Source organism: Apus apus, chromosome 4 (assembly GCF_020740795.1).
Source record: "Apus apus isolate bApuApu2 chromosome 4, bApuApu2.pri.cur, whole genome shotgun sequence".
Taxonomy (NCBI): domain Eukaryota; kingdom Metazoa; phylum Chordata; class Aves; order Apodiformes; family Apodidae; genus Apus; species Apus apus.
In genome coordinates, this window is record NC_067285.1 from 102,351,543 (window position 1) to 102,376,391 (window position 24,849).

Here is a 24,849-nt window from a genome sequence, read left to right on the forward strand (position 1 = left end):
ATTGACACCAGAGCAGAAAAGCAGCAACAGTAAATGTGGAGGCAGGTATCTTCAGCATTAGTCTACAACTCAAATGTATCTTCAATTGATTCATGCAATGCTATGTGTCTGTTAACACTGCTTCAAAGGCTAACACAGCTAAGTCAAATAAAGACCTCTATACAAAGGTGTGCCCCTTGGAAATGTGCAGCTTGTGCTGCAACATACAGAGTAAGTGGGACTTCTTAAGTAGAAGGTTGGCAGAGTTCTTTAACACTGCCAAAATCCTACTTTTTGCTAGCCTTATTCCCCAGAGTGCTTTGACAATCCAATACACAGTAAATAAGGTATTGATTGAGTCCCTGATTATTACAGGTGACTATAAGGTGCTTAACTTTCCCACTCAATCATAGTTAGGGTTCTTCCATAAAACTGTGATTCAGGAAGGAAACTGTGGGCTTCCTACTAAATCTGGTAGATTTGCTGACCAGTGGTTTTAGAACACCCTTAGGAATATAAAAGTAAAATTTGTTGGAAATTCTTAGCCATTTCCTTTTTTGCTTCTCTGTTTTCCTTAATCTTAAGTTATACAACAGGCACATCCCTGACAAATTTCTGGGGTTTTTTATTGTAACTCATCCAGTATCTCACATATTTTGAAAACAATTCTGCTTGTCTTATTTTTATGTGTGATGAGTGTCTAGCCAACTAAACTAAAATATGCTTGGGACCAACCACTGATGACAATGAGTCTGCTCACATGTTTTAAGGGCAGGCATATGTGTTTTCTAGGACTGCTGGCTGGCATTTAGTGTTTGAATTTGGCATACCTGTGCCTTCAGTGATTAATTAAACAATGTCTGACCTCAGCTTTTTTTTTAATTTGCCCATTTTTATCAGAGATTAGATTCAGTACTTTCCTTGGCAAGTTTAAAGCTGTAGGTTGCTGTTCATTTGCACATTCATCAAGGGTTCACATCCTTGTATGAGTGTGACCTGAGCAGGCTGGCCCAGTAGGTGTACTAGAAGCATGTCTGCCCAAAGTACCTTGGTTGTATCTGCTGTCATTAAAAACCACAGTAAGAGAAGGAGGAGATTCTGATGTGCGATTCACGATTAATCTCAGAAGTCAAAGTGCATGTTAGGGCACCTCTGCTCTGATCCTTCCATTGTCTCTTTGAACCTCAGCCGTGGCTGAGGTCCAGAGAGACAAGGAGACTGCCCACAGAGGGGACATCTCAAGTCTAAAGTTTAGTTCCAAAAATCCTGTTTACGCATTCGTCTGTTACTATCATTGGGCACAGTGTTGGGTGGAAAAACCACACCCTGGGATTTTTTCTCAGGAGATTAAGAGGAATGGTTCTCTCCGGCACCCAGTTCTTGAATAATAGCTCTTTGGACATAACTCTATGATAGATTCACTGTATGTGAAGTCAGATGTTACAGTCGTGCCCAAGCATAGATTATTTAATTAGAAAGTTGACTTTCCATCACTTTCAGTGTGCTGAGCATACATAATATAAAGCAGATGGCTTCTTAGCAAAAAAAAAAAAGGGGGGGGGTTGCTGACATCATTAACAGCAATTACTGAGCTATAGAGGAATTCACTTAGCAGTGACAGAGCTCTCACCTTGGTCTCTGAGTCACCAGCACTGCAGTTGGACCTTACTCAGTATAAAAATGATCTGAGCAGCAGACAGAGCTGTCCTAAGGACGAGTGATTATGTGGAATTAAATTCCTAGAAGACACAAGGGCTTGTCCTAGTGGGAAAATGTGTGATTTCTCAAGGTGTTATTCTTTGCAGGAGTCTAAGTAGCTTTTTTAGCTTGAAATGTGTGGCTTTTTGAAAGTGGACTCAACTAAAGTGGAAAAAAGTGGTGAATAAGACATAACTCAGGGAGATAGCTATTCCAGCAAAACTAAGCTGACACATTTTCCTGTATAAACAAGACTGATGAACAACTCACAACTCATATAATGTTCAAATGCAAAGTGCATTTCTTGGCCCTTTCCTAGTGTAAAGGCAGCAGCATGCACCTTTAAGCAATAAGGTGACAGCTGCATCTTACAGAAAGCTGCACTTGGTTTCTACCTTAAGAAGAAGAGAGATCAGACACTTGTAACAAGTGATCATGTCACTTAGGAGATTCCATCTATGTTACAGTGCTGATTATGACAGAAGATCCGTAAATCAACATTTATATTGACAAGCCTTTTAAATTATCAGGCATTTTCCAGCATGAGATATGTCTTTAATTTCTGTCTTGATAAATGTACCACTGTACTAAGAGTTACATAGTCACCTGCTTTACATACTGGGGAAGTCTAACATAGAAGACTTTTCCCCAGAGTAATTACATGTGCTTTTCAAGATGGCTTAAAAAGACTTTTTCTGATGTATCTGAACTGTTTTTTTTATATATTATCTTTCCTAGCATATGTGCATATCTGGAATATAAAGTCCTTTGGGAGAACAGAATCTCTTTTGCAGTGAGCAGCCTGAGCTAGTGGGAGGTCCCTTCCAACTCAAACCGTTCTATAGATTTTATAAATTGAAAAGAGAAAATCAGCTTCATATTTAAATTTTGTCTTAGATTTTTGAGGATGTGAGTGAGACGAATGAGAATAAATGATTAATGAAAATAAATTTTAGAGTGTTTTCCCACATAGCCCCTACCTTGAGCTCTCCTGCCTGGGCAGCAGTTGCCGGGAGCAAACTGCTGCACCAGACTGAGGTACTTGCTTGGCATTCAGTGTGCATCACACCCCATCTACAGGCGTTTAGGGAGAAATTGCTTTGCCTCAATTTCCTGAGAAGCTGTGCTAAAAATGTCAAACTGAGAGCTGCAGAAAAAAAGAGTGAGCCTTCTTGGGTCTAATTTGCTGTTGTATTTGAAGTCTAACTCAAAATATTTTATGGGTTTCATTACCTACCAAAGACAAATTCATCACCTTTATTGCCAGAGTAATACTTAACATTAGCCCTGCTCCAAAATGTCTTTTAATATCCTTGTTGCCAGGAAGCAAACCACCAAGAAGCTTAGAGAGAAAAAAATCGGGGTTTAGGAGATTTTTCCACATTGTTGCTTGAAACCCAGAAAGCTGAACCTGCATCTGCATATCGGTCTTGACATGGTGTGCATTTTATGGTTTTCTCCTTATTTTATACTGATTTTTTCATAGTGATTGGAATGACTCTTCAAGTAGCCAGACATTCCTCAAAGCTTTACTCCCCCCTTTATGATGCTTTTGTCACTGATTCTGCTGGCTAAGTGCAGGAATTGGGCTCTCTTGCAGTTTCTGAGTCTGTGCAGCAGCATAATTTTCTTCACTGTGCTGACCTATCTCTGAGCAAATTAAAAGACATTCCCAAGAATAGGAAGGCTTTGAGAGGCACCTGGAGACTTGGCCCAGTGTTGGAAGGATGGTGCAGCGCAAAGACTGACTTATCCACCTGGTTTGATGAAGTAGTTGTCTCTATTTTGCTCTTTTTCAGCAATATATCAGCAGCCTCAAGTTAAGATTCCCAGAGGATCTTTGCTGTTGCATCTGTGCCTGCATGTCTGAGCTCTTCTATTATTTTGGTGGTGGAAAATGCCCAGCCTTTCCAGTTCATCCCAGTGAGCCGTTGAAGTGTTGCTTCCAATAAAACATAAAATATTCTGTTCTTATTCCCAGCTGATCCCTTCCCTTCTTGATTATCTTAACAGCCTTTTTGAGACAAAACACTGTTTTAATATTTGGTCCAAGTCTCAATCTTCCTTATTTATCATCCCACCCTAAATGCATAATAATCCCCCTCCTTTCCTCTTTGTTCTCTTACTACTTAAATGGCTGATACAGTTCTACTGCTCAGTTCTATTTTCTGCTATATTCTCAGCTTTCCATTGGTCTTGAGGGGTGAAGAGACCTTTTATAAGGTCTTGCATACAGATTACCTTAAATGCACTTGCAATCTAACAGGTGACTCATTCTTCTCCTTTAAAAGAAAGTCTATGTTCAGCACTACTTAGCTAGGCTATATCTTCATAAACAGAAGTAAAAAACTACTCCAATTCCTGTCCTTGTTATCATTCTGAGTGCCTTTTTGGATAGGATATACTGATAGCAGCAGAGGTGTTAAGTTTTAGTTTCTTGGATGCAATATTTCATCATTTCTCATTCCAACTGTAATTCAGAAAACATCTCGTGACTTCTGTATCTTGGTGGTCTATGTCAGATTTAATGCACAAACTGTTTGAGAGTAAGTGTGCAAACAGGCCTTTCAGGAGCAACTTCTCAATGAATACCCAGGTCTCCAAAAATGATGGAAAGGCACATCTGAGCCACAGCAATCCCTCATTAAAATAATTCTGGAAGGTAAAAGGTAATTTTCAGCCCTTCTTTTAACTGCTGAAGGAGCTGTTAAAATACACAATGTGATAGATCTACTAGGTGTATGCAGAGAGGTGTGAAACACTAGAAAGTCATCCATGCTGCAAAAGGGAAACACTGAGAAGAGTTATTAATTCAAGCAAGTATTTGCCATCTGTCATGATGATACCTGAGGACCTGCTAAACTTTAAATTGACACTTGCAGCATGCACACCAGAGAGGGCACTGTGCTCTGTTGTGCTCAGTGATTTTAAGAATTGTCTAGAGCAAAATGAGTTGAGGTCTGTCTACACAGGTGCGTCTTGTGGCTCTTTTGAGAGCAGCCTGGTGGGTTCCCCAGTGCTATACATATTTCCAGGCTGTGTTTTTCATGCTCAGCTGAACTCTTTCCATCTGTCACTTGTTGACTGCCTGCCCTTCTTTCCCAGGTGCTCAGGAGTGTTTTTGTAAGATTTTCTTCATAAAGAGGAGTCAGTTGTATGTGTTGCTATGTATACTGCAGAGGAGGCACTATCCAAGAAAGAAATAAATTTTTATCTTAAAGGCAAAGATGATGTGGTTTCTGATGCTCTGCGCTTCCCAGTGGAGTTCACTCTGAGCTCACAGATAAAGCTTCTTTTCTGGACAGATCCCTGCTTCCCAAGGAAAAGACTGTCAATCCAGTAGGAATACCCAGTACCACTCCTTAACACTAACAATTGTGCAATTACACATCTAAACCTTTGCTACACATACTGGTCCATTGAAACTTTGCTGTCTGCAATAAAAGAAAATTCATGTTATGAACGAGGCTAGAACATGAAGTGAAGCTGTCAGAGAGCCTGAGTGTTGCATTTAATTTATGGCTCTGCACACTTCTGCAGGCAACCTGCATTTATCCAGCTGCCAGTGGAGCCTAAAATATATATTCTTGTCACAGTAACAGAGTTAGAGCCTTACAACCATTTCATCTTATGGCTTATTATTCATTAAACTCTCACAATACACTAAACAAAGTCTGAAGTCTGTATCTCCACAGCTCTACAGTCTAATGGCAAATGCATCCAAACATTGAGAGATTAAATTCTTTGATCTAAATATCACCCTGAAGGAGCTGTAAACTTGCAGTCCATAAACCTAATCATGCAATCTCCAATTTAAACTATTAACACTGGTACTACACACAGAAGGGTGCTGGAAGATTATATATTTATTTTGTTCAGTGAAAATAAAAACCAAATTCTTTACTAGTGAAGAAAACCCAGACAAAAAGCCCACTGCAACCTGCTGATAAGAGTCAATGCAATGTTTTGTGCTATGTTGGTCTTTTTATCTGTTGCTGAAACCAGAAAATCTGTAGGAGACATAGCTGATCCAAACCACTGCAAAGCCTCCCTTGCTTTTCAATGAGCTTTGTTTAAGACTTTGATAGTTGAGAAAAAAATATTCCAAAGTTGAATAATTTTAATTCAGCTTGAGTTTGTTTCTTGAAAGAGGGGGATGGTTGGTTTTAGCAACATAACATAAAATCATAGAATCATAGGGGTTGGAAGGGACCTCTGAAGATCATTGAGTCCAACCCCCCTGCTGCAGCAGGAACACCTAGGGAACACAGGAACACTCCACAACCTCTCTGGGCAGCCTGTCACAGTGCTCCATCATCCTCACAGTATAGAAATTTTTCCTCATGTTGAGGTGGAAATTCCTGTGCTGCAACTTCATGCCATCTCCCCTCATCCTATCACAGAGCACCACTGAAAAGAGACTGGCCCGTTCATGACATCTACCCTTCAGATATTTATATAAGGTCCACTCTCAGTCTTCTTTTCTCAAGACTGAACAGCCCCAGGTCTCTCAGCCCTTCCTCATAAGACAGGTGTTCCAGTCCCTTAATCATCCTTGTAGCTCTCTCTTGGATTCTTTCTAGCATATTCCTGGTCCTCTTGAACTGGGGAGCCCAGAACTGGACACAAGACTCCAGATGTGATCTTGCGAGGGCAGAGTAGGTGGGGAGGAGAACCTCACTGGACCTGCTGGCCACACTGTTCTTTATGCATCATAGGATACTATTGGCCCTCTTTGCCACAAGGGCACATTGCTGCCCCATGGATAACTTGTCCATCAGGACCCAGAGATCCTTCTCCATGTGGCTGCTTTCTAGCAGGTCAACCCCTAATCTATATTGGTGCATGGTGTTTTTTCTCCCTGGGTGCAGCACTCTTCGCTTACTCTTGTTGAACCTCCTTAGGTTCATCTTTGCCCAGCTCTCCAGTCCTTTCTCGCTGAATGGCTGCTCAGCCACCAGGTGTATAAGCCAGTCGTCCCAGCTTTTTATCATCAGCAAACTGATAATAAATTAATAATAATAAACCAACAATAATAAACTAATACATGAATGAACTAATATAGAGAATAAAATAATAATAAATAATAAACTCAGAATAAACTTGTGCTTTATAATGTGGGGACTGGAATGAGTGAAATCACTATCTTATGATTGTATTTTTTTCCTCTGCTTTTAGCTATGGTTAAAGGAGTATGCTCTGTCTGCTGTCATGCAAAAGCATCTGTCTGAGAAACAAGAGAAGATAATTCAAGGTGTCGTAAGCAGACTAGGATACCTCAGTGATGAGTAAGTTTGGTTTTATCAGTAAGCAGTGGGGTAAAACTGCACTGCTGCAAGCACAGATTAAAGTTTGTATACATTAAGTTGTGGAAAGCAGTGTTGAGGGACTATGAACATCTTCAGAGAGGCAGTTATTCTATTTTTTATCTCAGTATCAGAAAAAAAAACAAATATCATGACTCCTGGTAAGTAGAAAAAAAGAGTCTTCTCTGATTTGTGGTGTGCTTTCTGTGTATCTACTCCTATGTTTGTGAGTGATTTCTAATCTTGAACCAGCTTCTTTTTGCACTCTGTGTATGACACTGGAGTTGAATATTCTTGAAGGTAAAATGTTCAGTCCAGCACAATTCAGCTCAACCTTTGGTTTCTTCTATTACAATACCACTGACCATTTCTTTATGTGATAATGACTCCTGTCATGTATTTACTGTCTGTATTCACCAAAGAAGCTTTTTGTTTTACCTCATCTTTGTACAGCTATACATGTCTTTGATAGAGATTTGGTAGAAATTCTCAAAAAAACACAGTTCTGTGTTATCTGCCTCGTTTTAGTTAAGATACCAAATTACTTCATTCACCATGGTCTTCCCATTAGCAAAGATCAAAGCATTTGAAGACCTGTCTGCACTCCTCTATTTTGACTCTTCAGCCCAACCTTGTATTTTCATGTTCTCTGACTTCAGTGTTTCCCAAGATTCAGTATCTAGAGAGCTCATGGTGCCTTAGGCATACACACAAGTTAGATACCAGCACAAACAATGTCATCCCAAATGTGCACACAGATTTCACTCACCTGGTCCAGAATCAACTTCAATATTTGTTCTCCTGTTTGAAATTCACCACAAACTTGCTTCATGTCAGCCCTGCCAGTTACCACTACCCTCTTCAGTGTTTCTTGTGCCTCCTTGTTAATCCAAGATGCACTCTTCTGCATTTTCTTTAAATAACTTTCCTGTAGTTCTGATTACATTCTCTTTCCAAGTCTCTTATTAAAAAAAACACTTTAATGATATGATTATAGATGATTATTTATCTCTTCCTATTTTTATCTTAACTTCAGTGTGACACAATTACAAGTTTGTCACACCAGTACCATTTTTTACACCTGAGCAGCTCTCCAGGTCATGCTTTGTACAGGAAGACATTAAACAGAGTGAATAAAACCCTTGTAATCTTTGAGCAGTTACTTTGCGGAACATATGTGTGCAGCAAGCAGCTCAGCTGATTGATTTTAAATGATCCTTTTCACAGGTCTGTTAACTGTATTTTGCAAAAACACCGACTTCTGCTGTGTTCAGTGCTCACAAGGCTAACCCTCCGAAGAGCTGGAATGGCAGCCCTGGCCCGCATGAGACTCTCCAGAAAAAAGAGCTTACTTCAAGAACTGAGAGAGCAACATACCCTGCAGAAAGGATCCTCCCCCTGCCAAGATGAGGACCAGTGGCAGTTACAGAAGGCGGTGGTAGGTACAGTGTCTGGGTGTTTTTTCTCCAGAAGTTTCATATGCTGGCATTTCTGGTGTTAGAAGTAGCTGTAGAAGATCTCAAAAATTAAAAATGTTAAAAAAATATGTTCCAAACAGAAAGGAAAATATTCTCTGTCAAAAATGCACCCACTGCTGGCATAGGAGATCCCTGAGTGTGCCTGGTTTTGTTTGGGCAGATATTTTCAATTCTCTAACACTTTTTTTGCTGGCTAGCTGTCTGTGATGTGTTATCTCAGATATGTTCATAGATTCATAGAATCATAGAATGGTTTGGGTTGGAAGGGACCCTAAAGATCATCTAGTTCCAACCCCCCTGCCATGGGCAGAGACACCTGCTGAAGATGCCTAGAGTGCATATTGTTTCCAAGTGCTATTAAGTATGTTTGTGACCTCTCCCAAGGGTACTAAGTACCAAAGAGACCAACTTCCCAAGTAGGCCCCACAAACTGTGCACATATTCCAGCTGCGTAACTGTAGACTTGCCTTGTTCCTGTGCACTTCACTGAGGCATCCACCATTATCTCTTCCTGGCCTCAGGATATTTCACCTAGGTTGTTCTTATTTCTAATAGAAATAAGAGCAAATTTAACAGTATGGAATATAAAGATGGGAGTACATCACTTGGAAATGACTAATGGGACAGGAAGCAGCTGTTATTGCACCTATCATGACACAGGCAATAGTTTTGTTGCATAGACACATCTTAAAATGACTGTACATAAACTTTCACTGGAGATGAGATTATTCTAAGTATTAAATTGTAACATTTTGAATAGGTGTAGGACTTTCTTCCAAAGTGAAGCTGAGTATATTTTTCAGTGTATTTAAATAGGAGTGTGATCTTTTTGTCTGACTACCAGGAGTCCCATATTATGGAAGAGGAGGAGAAGCTCGAGGAAGAAACACAGCAAACCCATTTAGAATTTCACCAGCAGCTAGTCACAGAAATTCAAGGAGCTCTTCAGTTTCTTCAGCAGCACATGGAGCAGATGATGGGGCAGACACTGCTGCGTCATGCCCGACAGGAAGCTGGAAAAAAGAGTTCAGATGATGGACAGGACTTCAAGGTATAGAAATGTTCAAAAGTTCTTTTCCAAACAAAATGAGTGGTACTTTGCTAAAGTGAAAGGCAATTTGATTTATGCATTACCCTTTGCCTAGAAGTAGCAGCAGCAGACCATTACAACCTGTGTTAGAATTGAAGATACGTTACTAAGTATTTCCAAACTAACACTTATGTAGAAATACGGTATTTCCTTTGCTTTTGCTACAGCAGCCAAAACAGGTTTTATTAAGCTATATGCTGGAACATAAAAATTGAAGGAGTTCTTGATGACAAAGAATAACAAAACTGAGGAAGAAATGGAGATGGTTATCCATTTATGAAGATTTTATGGTTGATTAGTAGTATTTGTTTAGATTAACAGCTTAATTCATAGCTAAATAATTAAATGAAAATAACACTTGCCTCATAGGTTAATAAAACTGGTCCAAAGCAAATATTTGGATTTTCTGTAAAACGAAAGTTGTAGTAGAGCTACACATATATTGATTTACTTTGCTGGCAGTCAGGTTGACAGTTTAAATGGGCTTGTAGAGATTGAACAGATAGGGTAACAGCCCCTTCCAAGTTGGAGGTGAGACACATTAGAAAGACTTTGCTGTAATTTTTCTTCTTGAAATAATCCAGAGATGAATAGAAATACCTATTTTCCAGTGTCTCAGTCTGCTGTACTTTTCAAGCACGAAATTCACCATTTTGTGTGCATATACACAATTAGATTAGGCCTTCAGCTGTAGACAGATAATACTTCAGCTTTTGACTTACACAGTGAATTCTGACTTGTGCTGTGTAATGCAGGAGCGACTTGTGGAAGCTGCTGTAGAAAGTGTGTATGGGACCAGCAATAATGTCAATAGACTGGTGCAAAACTACTATCAGCAATTAGAAAGAATCACAGAAGGCTATGAAGGGAAAAAGCTTCAACAATTGAAATCCTTACAAGGTATGTATGATATTGACAACTATAAGATAATTCTGGGGTTTTTAACAAAGAAATACATTTTCTTATCACTGTAAAGATTGCTTTTAAAGATAACAGAAATCTATTATTGAAAATAAAGCAACAGAGCAAAATCAATATGTAGGTCCATTTCCATCTTTGAAGAAGTGATAGAAATTTTATTATTAATAATTACTTGAAATACAGTCTTTTATGCAGGACCCTGTTACTGGAAGTTTGGTGCGTGCACATAAAGAGTCCCCCCAGTGTTGGGGATTATAGTTTTAACCATGAACTCTGGTTCACCAAGCTAAGGTCAGAGATTCTACCATAGTCACATCCACCAATAGTTGATTTTCTGGTGCTCTAAACCTCAACACAAGGCAGAAGAATTTAAAAAGCAGAAAGCTGTACAAGTATTAGATTGTACAGCCAATGTCTACCATAAACACTATTTGACTTTGCATACTAATATATTCAAATGGCATTCATCAAAGAATGAAATATTCATAGGGAGAAAGAGGGCGTATGACAGGCACCTACAAGCCAAGTCTCTTCTCTAGAAGGGAGGAGATCTGGGTTTGCAGTCCCTGCTCCCATGTTACAAACATAAATAACATTGGCAGACAGTCTGCTTCCTTTGAGGTGACTGCCTACAGCTTTGGGGAGATGATTATTAATTTATTTTTTTAGCTCAGTGAAATGTTGTTGTCTGTGAAGTTGAGGAAATGCATTAGAGGAGACATCAAAAAGCCAAGCATGCCCACCCAGGCAGACTGTGAGAGCTACTGCATTGTTTTGTAGAAGTCAGCTGTGACCCCCTTACAGGTTGTGAAACTGCTGCTGCACTGCTGGATCTCAAACAAATGCAGGCAGTTTCTCCTGGAATTATTTTTAATTGTTCAGTTCCTTTAGGACAGGAGAACAAAACAAATGGTGATAATTGATTCCATTTGTAAACACTCTCCCCACCCTTGAGTGAAGGTTGTTGCCATTAAATGAAGTTAGCAAGTTAGCAAAACAGCAGTATTGTCAGAGGCTAAGTATTTGAGACATATGGACTATAATTTTTTTCCTAAAACTGGAGTTAGCATTTTAAAATACAAATTATTCTTTTACCATAGAAGAGATTTTTTGAAGAGGAACAGGTATGTCCACTCAAGACTGAGATCCAGAGATTAGTTGGTAGGAAGGATTTGTTAGCTCCAGTAGGGGCTAGGTTTGCTCACTGGTTATAAGACAGAACCAATTTGTTCTGCACTCCCCTGCTGTGAACCTTGAAGACTTTTATACTGGAAGCTGAATTGCTTGGGTCAGGCAAAATCAGTGTGGGGATTTTTTACAATCTGTATGTTAGACATTGGCAGATAGCAAAGCAGTTAGTTACTCAGTTTCTCACAAAGTCTCTCTAAAGACTTCTTTGTCCCTGATTCAGCCAACTGCAGTCTAAAATCCCTTTGACTTTAGTTCATTTAAGCAGGAATTAAAAATGAAGTCTGTTCCAGAATGCTGCTCTGAGCTGAGCTGAGGTGGATGTCATTACACACTTGAATTTTCTGCTTCATCAGTGTTTTGTTACTGCCCTCAACTGGTTTCCCAATTAGGTTGTGAGATCTAGAATTCCAGTCACTAGAACCCATGTCAGCCTTCTGGTAATTGCTCATTTAGATTATTTTTTCACATAGGGTCTGTATGGATGAACTATTGTTTCGGTGTGTTAGTGTTCCATGAACTACAAGGAAGAAAATGACAGGTGTAAGCAAAGGACATTTTCATTTCAACTGAAGAAAAGGAAAATCCTTCTGCTGTAATCTAAGCGTATAGGAAGGAGGGATGATGAGAGTATTTATGTTGGTAATAAAAGCAGGAGTGTTTTAGATTTGGGTGGCCAGAGAGAAACCCAGCTGAAATTCACAGATCAAATTAGTTTCTACAGTGAAAAAATACTGCAAACGTACATGTGCTTGCTGCAGCCCAACTGAGATTCTCAGCATCATCAGGTAACTTCTACAGCTTTTTACATTAGGAGTGAGCTCTACCATCTCATATGGTACTTCAGTGCTTTAGTAAACATAACTCTTTCTTCAACCTAAGTCCAAATTTGTGATGCAGAACCCACTCCTTTCTCATTTCAGCTGCTATGCTGGCCCCAGAAGCACTTAAATTTTTCTCTGTGATTCTTAATGGCCTGGAGCTCTTATCTGGGGTACAGCCCTGCTAACCAGCCACCTGCTTTCCATCCAAGCTCAGCCAGGAGGCAGAACATCCATTTTTCTTTCCTTTCAGAATGGGCTGATCTGTTAGGTGATCTCTAAGCATGGTTTACATGCTAAGAGTGTGATCCTCCTCACCAAATACTTTCTGTAACTTCTTTGTTTAAAACAGGAGATGGGAAAAAATAGTGTTGGCAATAGAGCCACATAGTCTGTGACAGTATATGATGTACATTCAGTGATAGCTAAGTGGGAGTAAGGAGCATAATACTGAGCTTCTCATTCCCAGTGACTGGACTTAATGTCAGGCTGGAGGATTTTGCTCCCTTGGGTATCCCTTGGTCTACTAATCTGCATTTATGGTCTATCTGGCACAGCCACACAAAAAACCTGATGGAGAGTAGCTCCCCTCTCCCAGCCAGCCGAGCCCAGCCTAGAGTACAAACATCAACTGCTCCCTGATGGTGCCGTTGGGAGGAGAGGTTCCTGTCAGCCTCTCTGAGCATTTAGTAAAGGTCAGATGCTCCCTAAATGAATCTTAGATACCCTAATCTGTTACCTACCTATCCATTTCCCTCCTTCTGTGTTTTATTTAAAAGCAGTGATGCAAGCAAAAGGGGCCAATCTGTCAGGCACACCTCAAGCCCTCCTCCCAGGCAGGACTTGAGGGACAAGAGTCAGGAGTCTGGTCAGCAGATAAATGCCAGGTAACTCGCAGAGTGTGAGCATATGCAAAAGTAGTCAGAATACTTCACCATCAAATAAGGGGAAATCTAGTCCCAGGACTAAGGGGCCTTCAGCTGGAAGTTTTCTTTAAATTGCATTTTTCATTTAGGTATTGCAGTTCTTGCTTAAGGCATAAAAATCTTGTAATAAAATTTCTGCTTTGAATTCCATGTTAATCAGTTATTCTAGTGGGAGAAGTAGATAAGAATAGGGATTCAGTGGCATGACCATCTCAGGTAAATGGTGCACAAACTATTGATCACAGTGGCAGAGCAAGGATGTGTAAGAAGTACTTGATATCCCTAAGGAGCAGTAGCTTTGGAAAGACCACCTAGAACAGGGATTAATTTCTACTTATGCAAAACATAAATTGCAAGGTTGCCACAGCTCAGAGTTTGTAATTTTAAGCAGAAGACTTTACACAAACATTATTTCAGCAGAAAGAGGTGAAAGGAACAGACTTAGGAAGAAACAAGAGAATGAACTGGCATTGAAAGAAAAGCAGAACAAAGGGCTCCTGAATGTATCATCCACAGTCCATCAAAGGTAAGAGCTGTCAGCAGTTAGCAGTATTGCTAACTGGATTTAAATGTCGTGAGTGTTTGCAGATCTACATAAATATCCTTCTAAATAAATGTCTTGGTTTTGCATTTTATACATCTTTGATGGAAACAAGTATCTGTTGCCAAATTATGTCTACCCTTTGATCTCAGGGAATTACTTTTATTAAGTAAACTTCTTGATGCTCATTAATTACAAACTGAAGAGCTATACATAGACAGTTTGAGAAGAGAGAATGAGAAACAATGCCAACACGTATGCCAAATTTTAAAAGAAATTCAAAATAAATGTAGGATGGGAACTGATGCTGTCTAATTCATTACGTTCCCTCTTTGCTGTTTTGGACATTGAAATTGTTTGTTGGTTTGCTGTTGAGTAAACATATGCCATAATGAACAGATAATGTGTGAAGCATAAAAAATGTTCAGAATGGCAAGATTTCAGTTAATGCTTTGAGCAATCAAGATTACTTGCACTAAGAGCAGAATCCCTCAAATGTTAATTAAATTAAAATAATATTTAATTAATTACTGATTTCGTGAAACTTAAAGTCCAGACAAAAAGTACTGCAATGCCAAAGGAATAAGTTGCCATAGAAAGTTGTATAGTTTGACATACACATGCTGCATTTTTGTAATAATTTTATTTCTTTATTCTTTGTTTATTATTTAGAACAACACATCATTTGCAATTTTGACATTTTGAAGAGGTTAACTCTTCTTAGATATTCTGTTACTTCAAAATGGAAAGGAATAATTTCCCACTTTTTGGTTTTCATCTTTGTTTGAATTAGTATAGAAATGGATTAAGGTAAAGAAAGGGCTTCATAAAAGATCTCTTTGTTATTCATTATAAAGTTTATAATTTATTCTGACATATAAATTTACTTCTAGTGTTTATCTCAGTTTTTTCTCCCATAATCTATTCTAAATAAAGTACAATCAAATTTGCCTTCATGCAAGCAGAAATATGGTGTTCAAGAATGTAACTATTCAGTATCTAAGCTGGTCTCATAACCGTTAGTAATCAAACCCATTTTCCTATTGTTATTATTTCTTTTACTTTCAAATCCCAGTCTTGTATAAATTAATGAAAAAAATTCCATTAATTTGTGTAACTTTTATTAAATTCAACATGGATTGAATTTAGGTTTGTTTCCTTTTGTCTTTGGAGCAAGGTTATTAGTGTGAGTTAAAAAAGCAAATGTTGACAGCTAACCTGCTGTTAAGCATTGACCATTATAATAGCAACTCCGTTATGTGGAGATGTCAGAAACAATTTGTGTTGCCTCCTTCCCTGAGGAATGTGATGGGTGATTGGCAGTGTTGCTTCGAGGTAGATCAGGCAAGAGAACATAAGAAAAACAGGTTCAGCAAAGTTGCAGCCATTCAGGTTCAACTGTATTAATATTAATCTTTGACCAGCAAAATAAAACAAGTGAAGAATGTAGTTTTTGATGCCCCCAATTGCCAACTTTTGAATTAACATGTTTCTGGCCCAGACTCAACCTGGTACTGAAGAGCCCTGAATCAAATTTCCTAATTCTTAATCCCATCTCCTCACACCTGATCCTCTAACAGCTTGTGTCTTTGGCAAACAGGCAGTAAAGCTGACTTTATAAATGTACAGTTTTGAAAGGAGACTTCAACAGTAGAACTGAACTCCAGATCCTAAAGTCCAGGCACAGACAACCCAAACTCCTACTGCAGTTCCTAGCTCTGAAAGGAGCTTGTATTCCATGGAGAACCAAAGGGGGTTATAAAAATAAGTAAATCTAACTAAAGATCTACAGTAAAATTGGTTGTCTCAGGAGAAGCTGGATAGTCTGATACTGTTAATAAGTCTTTCTTTTTACAAAATCTTCTAAATACACTTTATGAGGATTGTATTCCTCCCTTGATCTGAACAACATCAGTACGTTTACATTTCCCTTGAATAGGATGGTGCTGCAGCAAATGAAGGTTTTGTCTCAGTTTGAACTGCAACAGCAAATTCGTCTGGAGGCTCTGAAACAAAAGCTGCTGGGATTACATCACCTAGAAACTGAGTTGGAAAATCAGCTAAAGGTAAATCAAGGTGAAACGATTGCTCTGAAGCAGTCCATGGAAAACATCAGATGGGTTGTAAGGGTATCCTTGCTGTCCCAATTTAAATAATTGCTAAGATTCACCACCATCCTCACCATTGAAGCCATGGCTCAAATCCCAGTGACATGCAGACAGTTAACATTTTGAAACTATTTCCTACAAAGAGAACCAGGGACTTGGGCAAAGTATTCTGTTCTATCTTGTTTAATAACATTTCTTTACTGTGTCTATTTCAAGTACAGACTCACTTTCTGATTACTTGAACATCTCTACCTAATCAGAGGGAGACTGCCCAACCTCCCTACTAGTACAACCATGTACTTGAGTTCATGGCCACAAGGGGGATCAGGCCCAAATGCAGTGTAGACATGACCAATCAGGTTTCATGTCAGATCTGCTGTTCGTCATGGCATGCATGCTCTCAGCCTGTTCATGCCAAGTGCTGTTAACAAGGAGCTGGCATTACTTCTCACTGAATTTCTTTTCAGTAAGAAACACAACACTGGTGCTACCCGTATTGTTTCCTGTGGTTTTGCAATGACATAGACCTTCTTTATCATGCTACGTGTAGAATAATAACCCAGTATCAAGCTGTGTTGTGTTGTGTTAACTGACTTCTGGTTTATTTTTGTGTGCAGGAAGCTGAGCAGGACTTTGTGAGCGAGGTGGCTGCACTAGCCCGAGTTCCACTGGTGGTAAAAAAGAAGCCTTCAAAAAGGAGCAAGCCAGGAGGTTGGTAGAACCCTGAATTGCTTTAAAAAAACTCATCATCCCACATATCAGTATGTATTTTGCAATATAACACAGTGGAGTTTTAGGAGTCATTTTTCATCAATGCCATTTCCCTAATCAGGATATAGAAAAGGTGACCTTCCAGGGTAACCCAACTCACCAGTAGTAGAGGCACAAAGAAGTGTCACTGTTCCTTACTCCAGAGCAGTCCTTTAGCCAATAGATCATACTATCCACTGAGGTAAGGCTTTGCCTTCCTCAAACCACAGTTGTTTCATGTCTTTCTCATGTTTTTTAAGAGGACTTTGTTCACCCTGATCACTAAGTCTTTGGGAGGACAGCAGAGCTGAATCACCCAGTTTTCATTCTCCTGGTAGAATGGAAAAACTGGCCTTCCCACACACAAGCTCAGAAGTAAAATCTTACTGAATAAGGAAGTTTGAAACATGTACATGAATTTGCTACAGTTTTAGCAAATTAGATTGATACGTAACTCAAGAAACACTTAGTGACAAAGTGTTAGAATAGCAGTTGTATTCTCTGTTCTATATTTGGGGTGGAGCATGCAGTTCATATGCTTTGAGCCATGCAATTCTGCTGTTGTTATCAAAATGAAACATTTTACATTAGATTTGAAAGGTGCTGAGAGGTGAGAAAGTTGCCTGAAAGGGAAAATCAGCTTACTCACCTTGACAGTTTTGAAGTGTCTCTCCCCAGGTGATTGTTTCCTAAGCATGTATGCGCCTTGACCTCAGGTTAGCTCAGGGCCCTAAAAACAGTGACTCTTTAACATCAGATTGTTCTGATTAAATCACATAACATTTTGAAGTGACTTTTGTTCTGTTTGCTGGTAGAAAAAAGCCATTTTCAATTAATTGCCACAAAAATATATAATAGGGCTTTCATCTCCTGCACCTCATGGAAACTTACGTCAATGTTCAACAAATGTGGAAGTACGTCTGCTTCATGAAAACTAATCAATAGTAAAAAATCATTATTCTAGACTAATATAAAGTGGAATTATTTTCTTGGAATAATAACATATATGTGTTAAGTGTTAGAGTGTATTTTTTTGCTTTAGGTTAATCAAAATCAAACAAGCTCTACTATCTGTGATTTATTTTTTTTTAATCCACATATGTTTGCCAATACAGGGGAAAAAACAAACTCAAAAATAAAGAACTTTCCATCACCAGAATCAGAAGACAAAGATAATTCTCATGAAAACATTAAAGAGCTCCCTGGGCTGACTTCTGGCTTATGCAGGTACAGTAGAGGGTAAAAAAAATGGGCACATGAAAAACTATTTATAAAAAGCAGTACAAAACCTACTTCATAAGCAGGTATGTCAGTCAAACTCAAAATATAACCCCTTCACTAGCTGAGCTTTTTCCTTAATACTTAACTTCTGACTTGTATTTGACCTTTTTTCCCCCATATTCTTTTATAAATCTAGGAAAATAATCTGAGTTTCCTTGTCTGTCCTGTTACTTATTTTATAAATAACTTTGATTTTAGGTAGAGAAATTAGAAACACTGTGTCCAAATCTCCTTTAATTAAATCTTTTTTTTTAAAACTGAGCCACAGACAGCATAAATCAGCACAGACAAGTGAATCCAATGGAACTAGGCTGACATGTAGCAACCAAAATATGGTCTGTGGTATTTAGGCTTTCACCTCCCACCTTTATTTTAGGAACAAAGGCAAGCGCCAGTCTTCGGCTGTTGAGGGTAGCAGCTCTAACTATTTCCTTGATAGATGTTTCAGTTGGCTTATGCTGGGGTGCTAACTAGAGGAGAAAAAATGGCTACAAACCTGAAAGATGCCAGCTGATTACTACGGGCAGATCAAACCAGCCAGCTGGTCACTGGGGCTTGATATATTGAGCAGAGAAAATCATGTTGACAGGCAAAGCAAACAGTTGGTTCTCAGGAACCACAGGCCTTTGGGGAAAAATATTTATCCCCTGAGTGACCTCAGCCTGGGACTGACTTCAGGAGATGGCTCCTTTCCCTGATGGCATCAACCCTTTTCACACACTCCTTTCCCACAGCCAGCCACGGATACATGTGTAGGGAACAGGGATGCAACAAAGGAACGTTTATCTTCATGCAACTTTGTTTTGGCAGCCTCAACAGGGGCAGCTGAAACCAGGGAGTACAGAAGTTACAATTATAAAGTGCCTTTCTTCTCTTATAAAAATCAATTTAGTTTAAGAGAGAACTGCAGAAAGAGTACAATTTTTCTTTGTTTTTCTTGTTTATTTCTTTCAGAGAGAGGTTACAGAGTCCACATGAAGGGGAGACTGAACTGAGGAAAAACTCAAAGATGCTAAAAAAGAGAAGCAACAGGTAGTAAAAGCATTTATATGAGCTGTCTGAACACAGAGTATCAAACCATTCTTCTGGGAATCTCAGGAGCTATAAAAACTTACTGAGCTGCTTTACTGAGGAACAACAAAGAACATAAATAATAAGAAATCTTCTTTAGCTACAGACCAAGAATCAATCCCGACTTCCTTTAGCTGTTAATAAAACCTTCCCACTTGGTTTTGATAAAGGGGAGCAAGGAAATCTTTAATATAAACCCTTCCAGATTGCTTGGGGAATGGGGAATGTGGAGGGGAGATAGTTTTAAACTAAGAATATACCTGAGGAAAGTGTGCTTGTAGGAGAAAAGATCCACAGTATGCTGGTTGCCCAGGTTTGGTTTGTGTCTGTCAGTAAGGTTTCATTACAATAGTGATTGTACCATTTGCTTTTGAGCCCTAAATGTGGTAGATCAGGTCTTAATATTTTGTGGTTTCTGCTTGGGACTAACAGAAATAGGGAAAAACGTAAAGAGTACATAACAGACCTCAGAGGGTATTGGTATATCCAAAGATTACGTTTGGTCTCTCTTTTGATGTATTTTTGTGCTTCCAAGGCTACCTATGTATTTTTTTAAATTTGTACAAAGATTTTTATAAATGTATTTCTCTGTTTATCTCAGGTTTGAAATTATTATTTTTAGGAAGAATGAGACAAAACTGATTCAGTTTCCTTTTTTATACTTCAGTTTCTAGTCTTCTTCTTTAAACTATGCTCTTTTGTTTCCAACATACTTTGTTATGCTCATTACATTTCTTACGGGAAATCTTCTTGTCGTGCAAAGCAGCTACTTCTTACTAGCTGTACAAAGCACCTGTATTGTGTAATAAATTGCTTACTTAAGCAATCTTACAGCTTTCATGAAATTAGTATTTTTTCCTGTCTTTTTAAGGTAAACGTACATTTTGCTAACTAAAAGGCTGTCTTTTGGCACAGGATGGAAGATGCTGCACCAGTTACGCAGTTTAACCTCAGATAAAAGTGACTTTGCCAGGCATGTTATGCACAGTTGTTAAAGTGCCAATTTTCACCTCGAACATTGTAAAAATACTTTTTTATTTCTCTAATTGTAGCACTTCAAGTGTTTGATTCTGGTATTTCAGTGTGTGGTCTCTATGGTCTCCCTGCCTTCCTGATCTAGACATTTTAGTTGCTGCTTGTTGGGCTTTTGGTTTTTTTAAACAGATGCAGCCTATTTACCTCTGAACATCCTAGTTCTGCAGTGCACTCTATATAGGTAACAAGAAGCTTTTACTCTTTGAGGTGATGATGTTCTAACATCCTAACTGCTCCCATCACAGGTAGGATGAAACGTAATCACCCAGGTGGGGTCCCTAATTCACCTGAGCAGGGTCTCTAATTAACCCGAGTGAGGTCTCTAACTATCCAAGCTGGGTCTCTAATCAGCCAAACGGGGTCTGTGATTATCGACGCGGGGTCTCCCCGGGTGCACTGACTCCCTTTGGCTAGGCAGGACTGAAATGGCTTTTTCTCTCCCTCTGGAAGCACGCGGCGGTGCTGGTCTCCCAAGAGCAGGGCAGCAGTGCCCTCTGCCGGGCAGCCCCAGCGCCTTCCTCCGCCTCGCTGGTGGGGATGAGGGGCCGGGAGCACCGGCAGGGATGGGCAGGACCCCGCGGGTCCCCACTGGCCCCGGCCGCAGGCTCTTAGTATTCCTTCCTAGTGATCTCTTACTGAAATGTGCATGAGTCGTCTCCCCAACCACTACTACCCCTGTACCTCCCCTGTGTTTTAAGGGGTGGTAGAAATTGCTTGTGAGCCAAGGATTGTGCCTGGAGCGTCCTTGTCCCTGAGAGGTAAACTGCTAAGCAGTTTTGCCAGCTGGCTGCAGGCTCCAGCATCGTGGATGTCAGATAGGAGAAAAGGGAAATATCTAGGTGTCAGTCACAGCTCAAAACACTTGCTTGATAACATAAATCTCTAAAGCACTCTCTCTTTAGTTTATTCAGGAGAGGCTTGCAAAGGAGCTTTGATCATGCTTTACCGGTACGTATCAAAAACACTACAGAAATTTAGGGAAAAAAGGCTATGTTTTTTTTCCCTCCTTTTTTAACATCAAGGGTAACAACTATTGTAACAGTTTATGATTGTGTTCAACCACATTGACAGCTTGATAACAAGGGTGTAGCTCAAACAAATTCTAGGCATGGTGTCAGAGTTGTTGAGTGCATTGTTTATGATGAAAGAATCAAAATAGCCCATCTCAGCAGTCCTTCTGCTGTAGAAAAATGTGGAAAGCCTTGTCGTGCAGAAGTCTTGCTGGCAGGCAGCCTGGACCACTTAAAGAAGTGTGCAACTCAAAAAGTTTTATACTTGGGACCTTCAAGCTGCTGCCAGCTTCTGAGCAGTATGGGCAGTTTCATTCCTGACACAAATTGCTCCTAAGTATATAAAGCACACATAAAGGTCCTTTGATTCAGCCTGTGCACAGCATAAGCCAATACCAGGGCAAGCACCAGGTTAGCATCTTCATCATGGCATCTACAGCAGTCTTTGGGAGCCATTCCAACATCCAGAGATCCTTACGTACAACAGCTTTTTGGTTGTATTTCTTCCATCTGAAAAAAATGCACCTTCCATGTGTTCAGCAGATTATGAAGAGCTTAGTGTGCAGCTGCTCAGCCTGCCCCATGCTGTTTGGGAGCTGCTGCTGCACTGGGAGGGCTCCTGGTCCCAGTACCCTCACAGCCGTGCCCACTGGTGTGCTACTGAGGATCAGGAGAGGGGACAAAGGGGACAAAGCAGCATTGCAGTCACTGAAGTACTTGCAGGTGGGCTTACCTGTAAGCTGTGAGGAAGCAGCTTCTAAACTTATAGCTTTTTAAAGCTTGTATGATAGAATATGACTACATTTCAAGACAACCTTGCAGGTTCTTCTCACTGTGGTGGAAAAATTACAGAATATGTGATTGACTGGGGGGGGGGTGTGGAAGCAACAGTCATGTGCTGAGACCTAACTGCTTTACCCGTATCACTGCAAATACTTCATGAGTTATACAATGCTCAAAGAAACAGCATCACAAAACCTGCATATTTACTTCATTATAAACCTCTTCCACACAGTTTCTTTTTAACTGATACCTCTCACTAGCGTCACTGAAACATAATCTGAAAAGCTTTTGCAAAGTTCACCAAAATCATGGTGGAAAACTATCCTCTAGACTGTTTGTTCAGATGACTCATATTTAATACTGGCCAAGTCTACATGGCAAGAATTAGCTGGTGCCAAGTAGACTTGCTTGACAGTGATGGCAGAGTCAAAAGGGGACCCTTTGTCATCGTGCATTAAGCTGTGCAACTCCTTGCTCCTGCAAGCCATAAATGCCAAGATTTTAAATGGGTTTTAAAAGCACCTTGACAAATAAATTCATGGTATAAAAATGCCCTGTCAGCCACAGAGATGCTTCTGCTTCTCAAGAAATTACAACGCACTGGAAATGAGGAAAACTTTTAGAGTACTATTAGGATTATATGTTTGCTCTTTTATTCTGGCTTTCTTCTGTCCAGAGAACATGGTCATCTGACCATCGTAAGGATTGCTAAGATAAACATTTAATGGCTGGGACAGCTGTCAGTTTTGGTACAGTCATCATAAGACAGTACAGCATAATTAACAGGCTGTGCTACAAACACTAAAATTCAAATGTAACTGCATTGCTCTGGAGCAAACCGTAACACAAGACAAACTGGTCAACTCATTCAGGAAACAATCCATGGATCCAGCCTTCTCTTCCACATCAACTGACTGACAAAGATAGTCCTCAGGCTGGTCATCAGGGCTAATTTTTAAGGGGTCTGCAGTTGGCAATAGGGAAGAGCTAGTTTTACATCATTAGGACTGTATCAGGTATTAAAAGGTCACAGGCTTCTTGCAAATTTGTAGAAGCTTGATGATTCAAAAAGCATGAAAACCTTTCATTGTTTTCATGTCATTAACAGCAGCTCCCACCTGCAAGTGTCCAAACTGAACGTCTCCCAGCTTGGTGCTCCAAGGGAGCAAACTCAAGGATAGTTTCCTATTCTGCAGATGTATTCAGCATCACCAGCTAATCCACATTTTATTTACTGTTTTACAGATGTAGGGGCAGGGCATTGCTGTGAAATAGGACTTGAAGTGGTAAGAGAAGCACCACTTACCTTGCTTGGTTTAATCCCGTGTGCACATGGCATAGCATGTGCCAGCTGAGTTGATCACAGTAACCATCCAATTGAGGCATCCTTCACTTCACCTGGTGAACATGCAGTAAGTGCTCCAAAAAAAATGCTGCTTCAATCACATCCAGGTCGTATTGCATGTCCAGAGTGGAGGGACCCAGGCTCAGGACAGGATCTGCAGGCTTCCTGCAGGCTGTCCCTCAGCTGTGGCACAGGAGCACTGGTCAGGCCACAGGGGCTTACGAACATCATGGCCACACCAACCTAATTAATTCTTCTTGGAGAAATCATTGTGGAGTTAAACTGACCTGACAAGTAGAGCAGTGTTTGCACAGAAGCACTAAACCATGAAGTGCCTCAAACACCCACATATGTATTTACGCATAGAGACTTCACCCAGGAAAATAAATGCGTCTTAACAACAGTGGATCTTGACTAGCTTGGAGGGAAAGGGTTCTTTGGTTTAGGATGTTGTTTAGTGTGTATGAAAAATGCAATGTCAGTACTAGTTACACTGCAATCACTTCTGTCACCCCAAGCATGACACACCTCCTAGATCAAGTAAACATTTTAATTGGAGGTGAGCAACCATTGCTACCTGCACAGACACATGCAAGAAAAATCACTTAAGGAAACTTCAACTAGCAGTTTCAAATTTTTCACACTGTATTCAGTTTGCCACATGGTTTCACAAACCAGCCTTTTTTCTGTTTTCAGGGTTAGATTACCAGAACTGTTGCTAGGTCTATCTGTGCCAACACAATTTGTTTCTGCATGGAAAGGATGGACCAGAGCTAAGTGATCAACCATCCCAGCTAGATAAAACCATTCCACTGGCACCATGCTGCTACAAGACTTTTCCTGGTGCAGCTTTGTAATGTAGACAAAATAGTATAGGGCCAAGGGGAGGTGTTTTGCTGACTGCTTAATTTCACAGCATCCCACCCTCCATCGCAGCCCACTCTTCCACAACATCTACAACACAATCAGACAAGAAGCAAGTGATAGAAAAGGTTTCTTTACATAGTTTGTGAAAGAAAGCATTTCTTTCACTCAGGTCTGCTTTCCTCACCTTACCTGCAGCGTGTCTTGTTCATGCTGTGCCTTAACACTGTCCCAGTTCAGTCAGCAAAGAAAACCAGTATTAAGTCAAATACAGCTTAAATCAAACTGGAGCACTGCCTACTGGTTCTGTACTATAGATAAAGGTCTTGGCAATCAGTTACCATTCCAAGCAAATCAAATGCAGTCCTGAAGGTCTTAGGAGAAAGATGATTTAAGTCTCATTTGGCCAAAACTGAGGTAGCTGCAATGTAAATGGTAAGTATAATTTTACTGGGAGCTCTGTTTAATTAAGACAGATTATGGCATGCTACAGTATGCATATGCAGACATCCATACATTTAACACCCCTCGTGATATAAGGTGGTTCCTTCTTTCACATCTTGCCAACCAAAAAGACAAATTCTGGAGTTTCTCCATTTTAAGTTTTCAATCATCCAGCAACAGCCCTGGAAAGCAGAGGAAGACACTTACCCA

At 39.9% G+C, this 24,849-nt stretch overlaps 1 protein-coding gene across 2 annotated transcripts in view; it reads left to right on the plus strand.

Annotated features, from left to right (window-relative positions):
- The window catches only part of EVC (EvC ciliary complex subunit 1), a 55,636-nt gene extending 35,647 nt beyond the window's left edge, over positions 1–19,989 (plus strand). The window contains exons 13-21 of one of the 2 annotated variants that reach the window (XM_051619259.1): positions 6,856–6,965; positions 8,211–8,421; positions 9,306–9,512; positions 10,307–10,451; positions 13,825–13,933; positions 15,888–16,014; positions 16,674–16,767; positions 17,922–18,033; positions 19,042–19,989. In XM_051619259.1, the coding sequence (XP_051475219.1) occupies positions 6,856–6,965; positions 8,211–8,421; positions 9,306–9,512; positions 10,307–10,451; positions 13,825–13,933; positions 15,888–16,014; positions 16,674–16,767; positions 17,922–18,033; positions 19,042–19,123 (1,197 nt within the window). In that variant the 3' untranslated portion in view covers positions 19,124–19,989. The remainder of the gene's footprint in view (positions 1–6,855; positions 6,966–8,210; positions 8,422–9,305; positions 9,513–10,306; positions 10,452–13,824; positions 13,934–15,887; positions 16,015–16,673; positions 16,768–17,921; positions 18,034–19,041) is intronic. The other variant, XM_051619260.1, reaches the window with a different exon arrangement.
- The last annotated feature ends 4,860 nt before the right edge of the window (positions 19,990–24,849 follow it).